The following is a 16,950-nucleotide window of genomic DNA, read 5'->3' as shown; positions in this document are numbered from 1 at the left end:
AAGCTGAATCACATCCAGGTAGGAATTTAATTTATTTTATCACTAATGTACAGTTGCCTGGGCTTATACCTACGTGGGGTACAGTGGCTGCATTCTGGGTTGTAGGTTTAGATTACAATACTGTACATTGTTTTTCCAAATTGGGATGCTTATGTATTATTACTTGGGGCTATACTGCATATGTTTCTTTCGCAACAATCTAAATGGGATGGATATACAGTACAGTATCTCCCTTTATTTACAACACAAACCAAATAGAATATGTATTCTCCCATTTTTTTTCTCTGGTTTCACTTAACTTTTCCACCCAGCTTGATTACAGTTGTCAACTATCACAAAGTTTAAAGTATATCTCGCCAATCGTAGTAGGAAGTGTTAGCAAGCTGTATGCTGTCTTAAATTTAAAGAAATTATAGTGCGTGTGAGATTCTTATCAGAACATTCAAACATGTAATATATATTCAAGACTAAAAGCTGAAACTTAGCCTTTTTATTACTGCTTTCTACTTTTTGTGGATATCATGAAGATTAGGTCTACCTGCCCGCTTGCTTTATGTTTTCTTAACTTATATTTATCTACCACCTAAGTCCCTTATTTATGTTATTTCATGTACTGTACAACATGGTATTGCCTCTTCTTTTATTTAAGTTACATCATTGTTCGTGAATAAATAAATTATAAATATTAAGCAGACAATCATGTATATTTATGCAATGGCCGCTAAGAATAAACATGTACATGACTTATGACAGGAGTATACGGTAATCTGCCGCTCTATTTTAGTGTCATCCGCAAACTTGCTTATCGTCACTGCTGATCCCAGTATCTAGATTCTAGATCGTTTATGTAGATTATGAACAAGAGTGGGCCTAGTACTGACCCCTGGGGAACCGTACTGGTTACACAGCCCCACTTAGATTAACACCATCTACGCTGACCTGCTGTGTTCTATAGGTGAGCCATGATTTTATCCAATTTAAAAGTTCCCCAAGATACCATGAGCCTAACTTTTCCTAGAAGCCTCTGATGCGGTACTCTGTCAAACGCTTTGCTAAAGTCTAAGTAAATAACATCGAAGATTTTCCTAAAAAAAATATAAACACAAAATAGACCATAATTGCTACATATTTGAATCATATGTGTAATACAAGGAGATAAAACAAACCTATGCCGAGGCCATCTACTTTTTTATGCTCAGTTCCCCATACCTCTACTGATGCATTAAGTTGTTGTAAGGCATTTACTTCTACATCCTACACAGAATGCAATAAAATCTAACCTAACCTAAATTTCATCACGCGCACAACTGGTTAACCTAATCATCCATCTCTGAGGCTACAATTGGAAAATAAATTCCTCTTCTTCTGAAACAAACATCCCTGATTGGCGACGTCACTAATTTAACCAGCCATGGCTTCTTCTGTTGCGGTTAGAGGTGGTACACAGCTTGGTCCTCCCTAAAAAGTAAAAACAATTGTAATATATCACTTGGTAAAGCATACCATTAGTAAACAGTTGCTTATCTGAGTACTGTATATGCATTATCACAGAGTGCTGTGGCCTACAAATACATGATAAAAATTACAAATTGGATTAAGACTGTCATGCCAGTCTCTGTTAACAAAGATAATTGGAAATCAAGGTTAGGTTAGGTAAGGCTGCCAAGGTTTTAACCACAGATATGAGAGTAACCTTTATGTTATATCTAATCAGGAGTAGGAAATTTTACCTAGGTAACCTAATCTAGGTTTCTTCTCATCTAAGGCGTTTATGGTATAATACAGTAAGTTAGGTTTGGTGACCATCATGATATTTCCTGTGAGAAATTTCTATAACAATAATGACATTAGAAAATGTTAATATAGGGGATTTTCTTTCAATTTATATAATACACTACTGGTAACCAATTTGTAGGAAAGGTGTTGTAATTATATTTAATTTTCTTTTTTTCTTTTTACCTACTTCTCTTCTTGTCTTTATGTCTTAATTGGTTCTCCTCTCCCAACCTTCTTTTAATTTCTTGCTTTATTAATTCCTTATGTTAACTATTTCTTTGTTACCTTTCTTCTCATATATACCCCCGAATATCTTATCTGTGGTGCCATGGCTCCAGGGTTACGACACGTGAATTTACTGTAATTAGTGGTATACCAAGGTATAGGGAGAAACAAAGGTAAAATAAGGCAGGGATAATGATACTCCCAACATAAAATAAAGATGGTTTATTAATATGAAGTCAGGTATATGACAACTTTCATCTCCCCCCCAAGCCCCGATGTGGGTCAGTGACCTGTGCCCGGGTGTCATTAGTGAGATCAATCTCCAGTCTATTGTTTACAATCTAATCAGAGTTCAAGCTTGTAAGGCAATACTGAAATTGACATCAATCACACATGGTGACAACGTTTTCTTACAAATTCATCAAAGCATGAACAAGGGCCTACTGATAGTTTGCTGTTAGATCTTAGGACAATAAGAAACTGACATATTATTTTAGGAGATTAATTACTTTCTACAATACAAACCTGAAAATAATTTCAATGTGATCATCAGATTCTCTGATGATTGAGAGTCAAAATGATCTAACTTCAGCAACAATTGGGAACTCATAGCGTCCCTAAGGACGAGTTCAGGATTCATCACTCTGACTGGCAAACTCTACACTGAACTTACTTGACAATTTTACTAAAAGTAAATACAGTTGAAACTTTAAACATCACTCACAAGGGATCTCGAATGTTTCATCTGTAAGTAGACATATCTAACTGAATGTAAAACATATGCATTCACTCGCAATTTCAAATTTCCGAACATCATATGAGATATCAAGAGATATCATAGTCGCTGAGGTACACGAGAGAAAACGGAAGTCTCAGGCATACTGAAGCGGTGGGAAAACGGACGTCTCAACTGGGGGGACTCAATAAAGAATTTATAGCTACATATTTTATGGGCTATTGAGCGTAATATGAATCGTTTGATTTTACGTTAACTAGCATGTACGCCCGTGGTCAGTACACTAAGAAACAACTACAGCTGCCACAAGACTCATCAAAATTTCTTCATTATTTAAGCAAATATACGAGCATTTGGAAACTTCTCATTATCTAAAATGATGATGAATAGTTAATTATTATAAAAATAATACCTTTGGTTTGTTTAATATTTATCCTGACAGTGGTATAACGGAAAATAGATCCACCAATCACAATCATTACATACAGCCTTACTTTACCAAATAATGGCAGGCATAATTGCGAGTACGAGACCCTGGGTGAGATCAGTGCATCTTTGGTCGAGTATACAAGCTGACTTCGACGAATTCATTTGTCAGGTTACTAAACTTAACTTGATACTCGGAAGTGCTCTTCGGACTTACTGCCCGGAATACTTAAAAATGGCCGCCAATCTATAAATAAATAGCCCTAATGTATCGAAACATATGCAGACGCATATTAAATTTAACCACTTGCATAAATCGAAAATAAAACCTACCGTAAATATGGAGAGCAGTGCGTTAGAACGAGCAGTGCGTTAGAACGTCAACCTGCAGTCGGCAGCCTTCTATGGACAAATGAGCAATTTAATCTAGATACAACTATTTAAATAGCCTCTCCCTCCCACCAATAACCGTGTCCGATTTTAAATGAGAATTAAAAATCAATCCTTGATCGTACATACACATCTGAATAAAAATTTAGGGTTAATTAATTTATTAGTGATATAAAAATGAATAAAGAATTTTTTTTTTTTTAATATGTATAAATACGAATGTATTCCAAGTGCTTCTTCTTCGGAGGCATTGAACGGGCCAACTTTACCAATGTTAACAAAACATTACTGATATGCTCAATTGTATCATAAAAAAAAATCTTCAAATTTAGTAATAACGTATTTATTTCTATCTAAGAATAATAAAATACTTTTCAAATCAATAACGCGTTTAACTCAGAAAACATTACCTGGAAAAATAGACGAATTACTTCCCTGACTACAATAATGAGGTAATTACCATTTTTGGTTGTTATCGCTGATTAGTAATAGATGATAGATAGGTAGAGAGAGATGGTGAATTCTTTAATTGTATTGTCTATTGTAGTTACTTCAATGTGTAAGTTAATACAGCATATACCTGGCTCGTCCCATCCATCAGGGGCACATTAACTACGGTTTTTCAGATGGTGGGGGACGTAAGAAGGGCAACAAATGACATTTTGCAATCTGATTGGACGGTTGTAAAATATGAACTGACAAATATAGCAACAAATGACGTAGTAGACAAATACTTTGAGTTCGAGTATTTATTGTTACAAGTTAAGAACCTCGAAAACCCTTGAAGGATGACAGTAATGAAACGAAATAACGTGCAGAAAATGGTACTATCTGGGATTTCTGGGGGCGTATTTGTTTTCATTAGTGGAAGATTGTATTCGGGTATATACTTTCTTATAGTTCAAATTACTAGCTTTGAAGGTGGATGTGTTGCGTACGATTTCACCAGTTAAAAATACGATATGGTGGATTATTTAGAGGTTTTTTTATGATTTTATGGTTAAACAATCTATATAGCACTGACATTTTTGACATATTATTTATATGTATGTTCATTCCCAATAAAGATTTAAAACATAAACTATAATAGTTATAATACGGTTCATTTGTATAACGTTGGTGTACTGTTGTCATGAATAATCCAGCTTGCCGTAAAGAAAACGAAAGAAACTGTAATAGGTTAGTGTTAGACCGGAAACGTGAGTCGGTAACTTGATAATCTACATTCTGTTTCAAGCATATACAGTACATAAAACGGTCGGCCAGTGTGCCATTTGACACCACAGAGGAGGGACTTCTGGCCACCATGGCGCCTACGAAAACTAAATGTGAAGGTATGTTAATGCGGCATGTTACGTTGTGGGGAAAGAGTTCTCATATGTGTGGAGTACAGTCCGATATAATGAAGGTATAATATGAAAGGCCCTGATGAAGGTGTCGGTGGCATAGGAAGTGTCGCAATATCGAAATCGTAATGTAATTTTATGTACTGCTCGAGTAGAAAACTACTGCTGTGACAATGGAGTTTTACATATAATGCATTTACCTATCATCAAAAGCACTGTAAATAATTAAGCTGCTTATACCAATGAAAATGTTTTCGACGAATCCAATTTAATTACTGTAATGGTCACCAAAAATGCCAGGATCGCCACCAAGAGACGTACTGTACAGCCCAACCTTGCGGGGTTTATATACAGTATAATGATTCACATTATTATTTACCCATTTTTTAGCTATAAATTAGCATAAACAAGTGAAAGAAAGTAATCTAAGATGTAGGAACACATTGAAATTTGAGTTGAATTCACATTACCTGTGTGAATCTAATTATCACCATGTTACTAGCATACGCCCTCAAATTCGCGGTGATGGCATTATACTTTTTTAAATAACCAAGTGAAAAATATTACTTAAATTCTGTTTTATTAAACTCAATGCGAAAAATAACACTGTATACCTGTCAAAATAACGACAACAATCTAACACCTTCTAAACTTCTTTTAAACTGTGTGATGGACTAAGGAGGTGAACGTGACAGTGTCCTTTGAAGGTTAGTATAACTAATATCATTAATATGTTATTCATATTTAAGCTAAGCGTGTCAAGTACACCATGGACAAAATATGAAGTAATATGCATGATCAATTGCTTTGACAGGTGAGTGCATGACATCACATTTAAAGAGTTGCGAGTTGTGTGTGGACGGAAAGACATGAGAGGAAGGTGGTTCCGTAGATGTGAAACGGAAGATATGATGAAGGAAATGATTTAACGCTTAAGTAATTTAATCTCCTGGGTAGAGGTAATATGATGAAGAGTAATGTGTTGCGACTGGAATTGATAAGAGGATGATGGACTGTTTTTCATAGACGCTGTAGCCATGAAGAGACCTGTAAAAAAGAGAGTAAGGAGACCCGAAGTGGATTTAAGAGATTGGCTGTCCATGTGGTGAATGTTTTTTTTTACTGAATTTTATCTAATAACAGGAAATATGTGTGTGGTACATCACTTCTCGCGAGAACAATTATGAACAGGTCCGAGGGAAAAAGAGTCCACTTTTTAATATTCCTAGCAGTATTAGAAATGTGAATCTAAGAGACGTTTATACTAAGTCCAAAGATATTGGCATTGGTGGGTGGTACAGTTGGGGTGTTGTGATAGTGTCTTGGTGATATTCATTGTAACCAGGCAAATTAAACTCCAATGAGCTATCGACTTAATATTTGTGTTCAGTGGTACGATCAGAATTCTGTGTAGGTTAGTTTCATCATCAAAAGAATAAGTAATGCCAGGGGATGGAGAGGTCAGTAATATGAACTATGAATCAGGAAGTGGGTAAGAGTAGGCTTGAGGCACTCCAACATTGATGAAAAAGTAGTCTGTGTGAGTATTTAAATAATTTGTATCCTTAAACATTATTTTATCGTACATATATATAATTATATATCTTTCTACTTAGATTTACTGTACATCAACGCTTAAGTGCATTGTATTTCATCACTAAGATTTGCTGTACTTCAAGAGTTATATTTAATTGTTGATGACTTTTGCAGTTAATAACTTAGAAATAATACCTTAGTTATAACATCAACATTAATCATTCTATGTATAAAAGCACCAGCTCTACCCAATCGTAAAATCTGTTCTGCTGGTGGACATACATTGTGCTTGTGGTAAGAGCTATCGTAGACATGTATTGTGGCCACGATACTGTCTGTTTTGTTCCTTTTACATATAATTGCTGTTGAAATTTTATTTTCCTGCGTTATTATGTGTTTGATGGATTGCTTTCGACACAAACACTGGTCAAATTACTTAATGTCGTGAAGTTCCGGCCAACAATGATATAGGGAGGCGATTATGCTGTAGTTATCCCTGAATTGGTTTTCTATTTAAAAAAAATTAGTATCATCCATATTATGTAAAATATTCTTTATTTAAATACTTTTAATATTTTTATATGTTTGCTTTACATAATCAAAAAGTCTTCTTATTTTGTTAAGAAAATTTAGCATGTTGATAAAAGTTTACGCAATCCCTCCGTTTTCCGTGTAGCTCCAGGTTTTCGCTGGAAGAATTCCACCAATCAGCGCTCACGTTGCAAATACCATTCATTGAGATAGCCCAATCAGCTTAGGCGTCTCAGTCTCCGCCGAGGACCCAGCCGCGTCCGATAGGTGATAGCTCTCTCAACCACTGACTTGGTGTCTTGCTGGGCGTACATACGTGCACTCCAAACTAAAGTGAGTATTAAAACCGTATTTTGTATGGAAGAAACTTAAATTATTGTTGTGGAATGGAAAATAAGAAATCAGTGACGATTTGATTACGGTGGCGAGGAATTAGGAGTGGTAGTTACGGAAAGAAATATGGAACAAGTGTGAGGGTCTGGCAGGATGCCGTGGTGTGGTGATGACGAAATACTTGAGTCAGCTGTGGCCGGCTACGCGCTCATGGGATCAATATTTGCGTGGCTATTTAAAGTATCGGTAATCCCGCTTAAACGATGTATTTGTTAGTTCAATATTTAAATGTTTTAGTGGACAAAACATCCCCAAGGCATCTCGTCGCGCCAAGTGTTATATAAAAATGGGCGAGGTTGGATTATTGCATCTTATAGTCCAAAGTATTAAATAAATACGACTTAATAGTTCACATTGGTTCAGATTGTACCAAGAGAGGACTAGTAAACAGTGAGTACATTTGACCAACAGCAATCCAAGAAAGCTGTGTAAAGCTTTTCTCTATTGGGGTTATAAAACGACTGACAGATGGTAGGAAAGTACAGTACTGTATTATGTTTCCGCAAGCTTAGAGCAAGAGAAGTTTAGGTAAAGGCTCTGAATTGGTTATGGTTAAGAGCAAAATACATATGGTTAGTTAAGGCATTAGGTAATTCCTTCCGTGATTTTTTTTTTTTTTATAATTTTCGTCACTTATCAGCTTGAATGAGTTGGGTAAAGTTAGAATTAGGTAACAAGTAATGAAACACTTAAGGACGGTGTGTATATGTATGCATGTATAATTTTCATTCATATAATAAAACCAAACAGTTGTGGGGCATTGATCGGGAGAATACGTAGATATTTTTCCTGGTTAAAAGTTTCCATTTTTATTGTTTGAATTATGAATTATTATATAGTATGTTCATTACTGCAGTTGGAAAGTAACATTTTACTTTAACCCAAACAAAACAGATTGAACATCGTATCCAAAATTATGTAAAGATTGTATTGCAAAATGTTGCTTTGCACAGTATTTCTAATAAGTTCATTCCTTAATCCCTTGTATATGGGGTCCCCTTTGTGCTGAATAAAAGCATCTGGTGTTGGCCGAATAAAATATGAAAAGTCGCATCCTCACAGTAAAGGCGTTAAATTTGTGTTGAGAAAGTCTTGATAAGTACAGTACTGTACTGTATTTACAGTATGTGGAAAAAAATTACAAACTTAAAGCTACAGTGTACAGTATTCAGATTATTTTTGTATTGTACCTGGTGGGTTAATGTTGGTTTGTGTGGTGACAGGTAAAGTAGACTTATTTTGATGGTACTGTATTAAGATGTGTAAGGGGAAGAGGGTCTTTTCGGTTTCATATACAGTACTGACCCCCCGCCAATTTTTTTTTTAATGCAAGTTTTCCTGCAGATTCCAAATATAGATATACAGGGTATATATTGTTTCCCCCCTTTTCCCTGTGTGATTTGATTTTATCGATATATATGTATATATTAGAACTTATTTTAAAAAAAAGTTAGGTACGGTATTTAAAAAAAACTTTATCGGCCAAATAATTTATATTTTTGGAATCGGCAGGACAATCTACATTCAAAAACATATTTACGTACTAGATATATTTTTGGGACACAGTACTGTACATAATCAGAAAAGACCCGGGGAAGACCGTAGCAGAACACATCTATGACAATAGTAAAGATGAATGATGGTGTTTGTTTTCAAATGGTTATCTGCATATTCTGCACATTATATGAGGGATAGAGAACACAAAAGGCAAACTCCCCACTTTCCCAATTTTTTTTTATTGTGTACAGGTATTCCCCAAGGATATGATAGAGGCTACCAGATGGTGAGAACTTCCAAGTGGGCTTTTTGAGATGAATAATTATATGTATGATTCATTGAAATTCCCAATTAATATACAAAAATGAAATTACTTAAATTTTAAGGGCAATTATCTCAAAGTTACTATGGTGAGTTTGCCCTTTGTGCTCTATATGCCTCATATACTGCACAGTACATAACATATAATCTTTGTGATATATATATATATATATATATATATATATATATATATATATATATATATATATATATATATATATATATATATATATATATATATATATATATATATATATATATATATATATATATATATATATATATATATATATATATATATATATATATATATATATATATATATATATATATATATATATATATAATGCCTGAAAGGTTTTCATGTAAATCTTCAGTATAGTGGTGATCATGATATAGTAATGTAGATTTTAGCTACATATTAATTTAAGTTTACAGTTTGTCTTTGATATAAAAAAAATCATGCCATTAATAATTGTAAGTCCAGTGCCTTTTAATACAATATTGTTTAGTACATGTATTTTATTATTAATACACAGGTCAGGTTGTTTCACATGATACCTGTATTAAATTTTGACAGTGAAATGCATAATGTGTAATCAGTAACGATGTACTGTATTTTATACGCCATAAGTAACAGTCTTGTGTTCATGAATATATCCTGTAAATACAAAGCAGTGTAAGATATTAAGCATAGGTGCAGTAATCCCATTATGGTGGTAGTATTGTGAGTTTGTCCCTTAACCTGGCTGTGAATACAAATTTATCTAGTAACTGCTTAAACTTAGTTGTGTAATTTTCCAACATACTACATCTACAGTATTTACTTCCTGGAGTGTAACAGTGATCCAGTGAACCCGCTTTTTGTGGTATAGGATAAAACCAGAGTGCAGTGTGGGTAAAATCTGCCATCTTTTAAGTGAATACAGTATTCTTTGTTTGGGATGTAATAGAGATATCATGGGTTGTGCTGCCACTTGAGGTACGGTATTACTGATAAAAATCTTTCATTGTAACCTAATAGCTCTTTATTTTTTCCAGAGGACAACATGGGTGACGTGGACAAGGGCAAGAAGATCTTCGTACAAAGGTGTGCGCAGTGTCACACTGTGGAGGCCTGCGGTAAGCACAAGACTGGTCCCAACCTCAATGGTCTCTTTGGCCGCCAAACTGGTCAAGCTGCTGGCTATACGTACACCGACGCCAACAAGTCTAAAGGCATCACGTGGAACTGTGAAACACTAGACGTTTATCTCACCAATCCCAAAAAGTTCATCCCAGGCACCAAGATGGTGTTTGCTGGGTTGAAGAAAAAGAAGGAGCGTAGCGACTTGATAGCCTACCTGGAGGTCTCCACCGCTACATAGATAGCAATGACGTGATCAGGGGATCTGAGTCCCTCAAAGAATGAACTGAAAGTGCAAGTCAGTGACTCGTGTGTTAAATAGACGTGGAAAATTCTGAATATTTGTCCGATTTAGTCCCCCCCCCCCCCTGTACATACAATGCTCGTCTGTTTGTATCTCACTGGTTGGTCGAGGAGAGGGAAGGGGGTAAACGAGTCTCCTCCCTCTCCTCACCTCCAGGGCTTCTGGCTATGTGTCGAAGGGTTTTAATTTATTTTCATTACAAAATGTTATGCCCCATCGACTGACTTGTCTGACTGTAAAAACTGCCATTCCATTTACTTCATTGAAATACATGTACAGTTAAATAATTAGCTTTGGTTTTTCTACCCTCGTGTTTGTGGCAAACAGGAAAATAGTGTATAGTACTTAGTGAAAGTTGCTGCTCTTGTGTTATGGTTCCCAGTTCAGATTCTGTTATTGTTACAAAAATATAAATGAAAATTCGGGTTTAAGTTTACAACACAAAGATTTTACATGTCCCATTTTTATTTATTTTTTGGTCCTGTCCCTCTTCGACACTAAAAAAAAACAGTACCTCATATAAATGCTACAAAATTGCACTAGTAGGTTACTTTTTGGTCAATCTTTGCACTCAGCAGCATCGAAATGGGCAATGGATGCTTACATCCCACTTGGACACGATGTAACGAACTTGATTGTCTCAGTGGGATGACAAAAATATCATAAAACACGATCGTCCACATGGGACTCATGGAAGTGGGGTGACGCTTACTGGATTTTAAATAACAAGTGTTTCGTGTTAATAATTAGTGGTGCATGCATTAAAAAATATATATTGCTAACTACATGAGCCACTTCCCACCATTAAATACCATAAATATCTAGAATCCAGAAAAAAAATGAAGATTTATCGACACAGAATCCCTTACCATATTACGTTATTTCCACAACGCACACTGTAATAGGCCTCGAGGTCGATGAATGGTGACCCGGGAAAATACAAATTGTTGAACTAAACCGAAAAATCCACACAATGCAATCAATATATTGCGCAAGATCGACACTTTACCTTTTAAGGAAAATATGCTTACAAAACTGACGCCAGCCCATATTATTAATTTCCCTTCCCATACGTAGGCTGGATACGTATTAAGATTGTTAGAAGTTAGAACACGTCAAGCAGTGTTGCATCACCACTCGTCCCCTGAATCACGTGACCCACGAGTGACGCAACCTCCTCTCCCCACCCCTAACACACGTTTCCAAACCCAAGCAAGATAAAACAATCACATTAAATCTCTAAGTGATGTTCGGTTGTTACGTAACAATAATTTTGCTATTTATTACACTTTAATTTAAATGTGTACGCCTTATTGCAAAATAATATAAGACGTATGCTGTTGTATAGCCGCACTAGTAACCTCTGGCAACGAGAAAGCTTTAAACTGCAATACAGGTACTTAATTAACCGCATGTGATTTTTAAAGTAGTAATTTATTTTAATTTCAATTATATATATATATATATATATATATATATATATATATATATATATATATATATTCCCTTCCAATGGAGGAAACGTTTATCTAAATGTTTCGGAGACTAGAAAGTATAGTAAACAAAGTGTGTAGGGAGGAAAACATAACTGCAACTCTTCAACGAATGAACACAAACTGACTACACAAATTTCACCTGAGTTATTTAAATAAATAAAGATTACATTGGCGTACAGTAAATTATTTATTTTTCAACGAACCATTTGTCAGGAATGTAAGCAATGAAATACAGTACGTTTATAGCAAGGCGGCGTCAACGAGCTTGCATTGTCTCGGTCACTACTCGAGCAGGGTGGAACAACTGGTGGATATGATACAGCTGAAGCGGTGTTTTTCTGTCACAGGTGGCTCTTCAGTGATATTACTAACTTTGTCATAAAGAAGAGTCTTAGTAACTACTCGACTTATTAGTTTTTAGCCAATTATTCACTTTTCTTGTGGGGGAGGTGAAGTGGGAAGCGCCTGCGAGTTTCTTGTGGACAGATGCACAACATATAAGTTACAGGAACACTTGGGGATATATAGGTAAATTTAGTTATGTCTGCAGGCAAATGCAGTGGTGTGTAATGGATTTAGGAACACGTGGAGATGGGATATCGTAAAGTTAACACACGCAGATAACTCGCTAGGAGATGCGGTAGGAAGCCTGGCAGCAGCAGGTACAACACTGTCTTGCAGGCCAAAACATAACTCGGCCAGCGAGTCTCGCACGTCGCCGGGAGGTTCCCTGCTATTTCAGGACACACAAGCTTTCGTCATGCTCGGGTATGGGGGTTTGAGTAGCGTGACGGAGGCTGGCATCTTGTTTCACAACCCTGGAGATATGACCGACACTGATGGCATTGAGGAATTATTTGAATTAAGGCGATAAACATTGACCTTTATAATTCATGTCATTCTTGTCGGAGCACTTGGTGTTTACATTTATGTATGTTATAATATAAAAGTCCACCTAACGCCTATTAGCATTAAAATACTAAATAAAAAGTGGCAAAATAATAATTACTAAGAAATATCAGAAATTATTCCCCCATACTAGTGGCTCACGTCTCGTCTATCATTTGGTTTCGTAACAGGTCGCGGGGAGGTGTGAGACGCAGCTGCGGTACTCATTTAAAGCTCCAAGCTAGTGTTGTTATTTATGTTCCATGAAGAACAGATGCAAAAATTGACTGAACTGATTTTTTTTCCAATCAGGTTTAAAACGAGATTCGGCAACTGATCTATTCACAAAACAGTTTATTTGAAAATCGATATTGGTGGGAGTAGAACTGTTAATTCTGGAGGCAAAGATTTTTGCAGAAAATACTGGCTGTGACGTTGGCGTGTGACGTCACTTGATGGCGTCAACTCGGCATGTGAAAGAATAATGCATACGTAACGCACAAAGAGACCCTACGTTACTCACAGGCAGGTGTGACTATCTTTACATTTAACTATAAAGACCAGCAAATACAAGTTTATGAAAAGTAACTATAGGTTATTTGCGTTGATTTTTTTTTTAATTGTAGGGTGAAGGAGAACACTTGCGTAAGTTAAAAAGTCAGAGCTCTCCATCAATGTTACAAAACTTATTTTCGTCAATACTCAGTAATGGGAGAAGTAGACATTGTATTAATTAAAAATAACACTATCAAGTGACCCCAGTAACTGTCTGGTCATTGCTTCAGTGTTGTTATTTTAGTAATATAAGAGATGGCAGACTGTGCCACCTTGGCTGCACCCCCCCCCCTCGGCTACGGGGGGGGGGAGTTGCTGCACAGTATATATATCCACCCGGGAGTGACCAAGAAGGCAGCAGATTCATCCAAGGAACAGCTTTACCCGCATCTCACCGACACAAGTACGTAGTCTGTTGTAATAGTGAGTTTATTGTGATGTTACTTGTGCAGTGTGGCGACAGTTGTTAGAGTAGTGTGGCGAAGCCTCAGCCTGTAGTGACGTCAGAAGAACCAAAGAGCATACGAGTGTCTGTCAGTGAAATTGAATCCTCGGGTTGAGAACCGGCGACAACTAATGGTTCATTGGGCGAGTGACTCAAGCGGATCCTCCACAGTGGTCACTTACTACAAGTATAGCGGACATGTTGAACCATTCATGAATAATGCGATAAACACCTGTTTTCTTCAGTTCAGAGTTGGTGTCGGTACCTTACTCGCGAGGCTTCAACTAAATCTTTATAGTGGTGTAAATATAATCTACAATGCAATTATAACAATCATTAAGCCAAGGCGAAAGATATCTTGATTTTAGTGGAGAAGTTGTTTATTGTAATAATCCCCCGGCTTAAACTGAGGGCTACACAGACCGCCACAATGTCTCATTAATTTACCAAAATCAATAACTTATAATATTATATTTTGTTAGATACATTAATGTGATATATGTTAGCGTCAGACTATGTCGGGGCAACAATTCTTTTTCCAGCACTTAATTATTACGCTGGGAAAATAATCTGTGCATTACACCCGTTTTTTTTTAAATAAAAATTTCAACAAAATATAAAATATCTCATGCCAAACAAAAAGAAAATAATTATAAGCGGGACAAATCTGATGGCTCTGTAAGGCAAGCTGCTACACTAACTACTCTACACACGAGGCGACGGACGCGCGACACATTTACGTTAACGCAACTGTTGATAACTAAAACTGATTTTAAATTAACTCTGCTATACTCATGTAAACTTGACGTTGAACCAGTAGTAACCCAAAGACGATAATCACTTCATCCCACTATAGCTTAAAATCGTGCTAACTGTAACAGATTTCGGTCTATTATGTAATTATTAATGTATTTTAATTTTGGGGGCACTATTTTGGAGAAATTCGTCCATTCATACATGCACAGATTGATTGAACCTAAGTCGTGTTGTTGCGGTGGTATATTTATATAATTATATACAATTTACGGTACTGAATTAATATCGATGAACTTTGATATTCTAAACCAGAAAATTTAATGACAAGAGGTCAAATTACTTTTAATTCTGAGCTGGAAGAAACCTATAGGGAGACATCATGTTGGTATGAAGACAGGATGGTGTGTGTGGGTCGTGCCAAGAAGGGTGGGGCTGGTCGTGTGCTCTTCTAGGGGGTACAGTATATTTAGCTGCCGGCATGACGAAACTCTCACAAGGACAAAACGACTCGCAAGGTACAAAATGAACTGAGGCAATACTGTTAATAGATGAACAACAATAATACTATTTTTATTAAGCTTACGATACCTACTGTAAAGGTACCGAACTAGAATGGAATATATGTTAAAAAAAAAGAAAAGAATATAGTTGACTTTAAGAGCAAAAGTTGGCACGTGCATAGGAATCAGTGTGCCAGGATGGATGTTGAAATATTTAACAAGGGTACTGGGTAGTCGGCGAACGTTTGAAAGTAAACAAAATGTGAAATAAAGGGTATATAAAGCAGTATGAGGTCTATACACTCAATTTATTATTTTGCGCGGGTTATAAAGTAAATAGAAAAAACCCAAATCAAACGTTAACTCATTGAAATAAAAGACCCGAAGGAAAAGTTCAAATGAATGATGGTGAATAGACATTTACAGTTAAATCTGCAAATACAGTTAAATTTGCACTGATCAAAGTAACGATATACAGTAAGTAACGAAAAGCTGGATATTCATTATGTCAATATTAATTGTTTTACTTAAAATATGTAGTAATTTTTACGATTTGTTTATTTTAACTATATAATTGACAGCAGTAATAACTTTTTTTCTTATGCAGTCTTGATTAGATGATCTATATAATACTGTACTGTACAAGTAAACAAGACTCAGTTTTTTCTTTAAAAATGTGTCACAAGTCAAAATTGTTTTAAGTGAAAATAATAAATACCAGCAATTTAATGAGCAGCTGTTAACGTAACTAAAATGTTTTTATCATATCACTTGCTTCTAGTTGTCAATTCAGATGGACTGTGCGTGTGAATTATGATTTCATCGTTTCTTTCTACGTTATACTGTATACTGTACTGCAAATGGACGGAGTCAGTGCCCCATCCTATTAAATGAACATCTTACTTTTTGTTGCGAGATTCTAGGTTTAGAATTAAGGTGAACGTCATCGCTGACCGGGTATTCCTTCCACAGATCATGGGTGACGCAAACAAGGGCAAGAAGATCTTTGTACAGAGGTGTGCGCAGTGTCACACTGTGGAGGCTGGCGGCAAGCACAAGACTGGCCCTAACCTTAGTGGTCTTGTTGGCCGCCAGACTGGACAAGCTCCGGGTTATGTGTACACCGACGCCAACAAAGCCAAGGGTATTACTTGGAATACTGAGACTTTAGATGTTTACCTTACCAACCCAAAGAAGTATATCCCAGGTACCAAGATGGTGTTCGCCGGCCTCAAGAAGAAGAACGAACGCGCTGACTTGATCGCCTACCTGGAGGAGTCCACCAAGTAATGCTGGTCTTCTATTTGATCTCACCAACTGTGTTTGAAAATTCTGTTCGCGTAGCCTAGGACCAAGGGCCACTGTCCGCCCGCCCACCAGCTGAGGTAGGGCGTACGGCGGTGACACTAGGGGGGGGGGGGGCGCTTCAGTCTCACTTGCTCATTAACCTCTACTGCCCCTCTGATGCTGGGCCTTTACCACGAGGATTCAGGGCGCAATGTATCCCCGTGAAAGCTTGGCAGGTAGATGTGCGGGAGTAAGTGATGTGGAGAGTGAGCCGACAGGCCTCCCCCTGCTGCTGATCATCATCATGTGTATAAATCATGTTAAATCACCTCGTTATCATCGTTCATCCGGATGGGTTCTTGAAGTCACTCAACGAAATAAACAATATATTTAGTTCTGCTTGTTTCCCTTAATCT

At 36.5% G+C, this 16,950-nt stretch overlaps 3 protein-coding genes across 4 annotated transcripts in view; 2 read left to right on the top strand and 1 right to left on the bottom strand.

Annotated features, from left to right (window-relative positions):
* Nucleotides 1-9: 9 nt before the first annotated feature.
* LOC121871181 (DNA-directed RNA polymerase I subunit RPA2-like) overlaps nucleotides 10-16,950 on the bottom strand; it is a 55,352-nt gene continuing 38,411 nt past the window's right edge. The window contains exon 22 of the mRNA XM_042373346.1: nucleotides 10-1,458. Coding sequence (XP_042229280.1) covers nucleotides 1,402-1,458 — 57 coding nt within the window. The 3' untranslated portion in view covers nucleotides 10-1,401. The remainder of the gene's footprint in view (nucleotides 1,459-16,950) is intronic.
* On the top strand, nucleotides 4,745-10,897 carry LOC121871183 (cytochrome c-like). 2 transcript variants are annotated; one of them, XM_042373348.1, is made up of 2 exons: nucleotides 4,745-4,887; nucleotides 10,219-10,897. In XM_042373348.1, the coding sequence occupies exons 1-2, from the start codon at nucleotides 4,860-4,862 to the stop codon at nucleotides 10,542-10,544; spliced, it is 354 nt and encodes a 117-aa protein (XP_042229282.1). In that variant the 5' UTR covers nucleotides 4,745-4,859; the 3' UTR covers nucleotides 10,545-10,897. The 2 variants fall into 2 exon arrangements, with proteins under 2 accessions (XP_042229282.1, XP_042229283.1); XM_042373349.1 differs by lacking the exon at nucleotides 4,745-4,887 and adding an exon at nucleotides 7,158-7,299.
* On the top strand, nucleotides 13,851-16,929 carry LOC121871185 (cytochrome c). Its single transcript, XM_042373350.1, has 2 exons — nucleotides 13,851-13,949; nucleotides 16,220-16,929. Exon 2 carries the CDS (start codon nucleotides 16,223-16,225, stop codon nucleotides 16,535-16,537), a length of 315 nt encoding a protein of 104 aa, XP_042229284.1. The 5' UTR covers nucleotides 13,851-13,949; nucleotides 16,220-16,222; the 3' UTR covers nucleotides 16,538-16,929.

Source organism: Homarus americanus, unplaced genomic scaffold (assembly GCF_018991925.1).
Source record: "Homarus americanus isolate GMGI-L3 unplaced genomic scaffold, GMGI_Hamer_2.0 scaffold40565, whole genome shotgun sequence".
NCBI lineage: Eukaryota > Metazoa > Arthropoda > Malacostraca > Decapoda > Nephropidae > Homarus > Homarus americanus.
The sequence above is the reverse complement of the archived record's forward strand: the minus strand, read 5'-3'. Positions and strand labels throughout refer to the sequence as shown.

Coding starts and splice junctions, on each gene's coding strand:
- LOC121871183 (XM_042373348.1), top strand. CDS start 4,860: ATGGCGCCTACGAAAACTAAATGTGAAG. Junction 4,888..10,218: donor TACGAAAACTAAATGTGAAG/GTATGTTAATGC, acceptor TATTTTTTCCAG/AGGACAACATGGGTGACGTG.
- LOC121871185 (XM_042373350.1), top strand. CDS start 16,223: ATGGGTGACGCAAACAAGGGCAAGAAGATCTTTGTACAGAGGTGTGCG.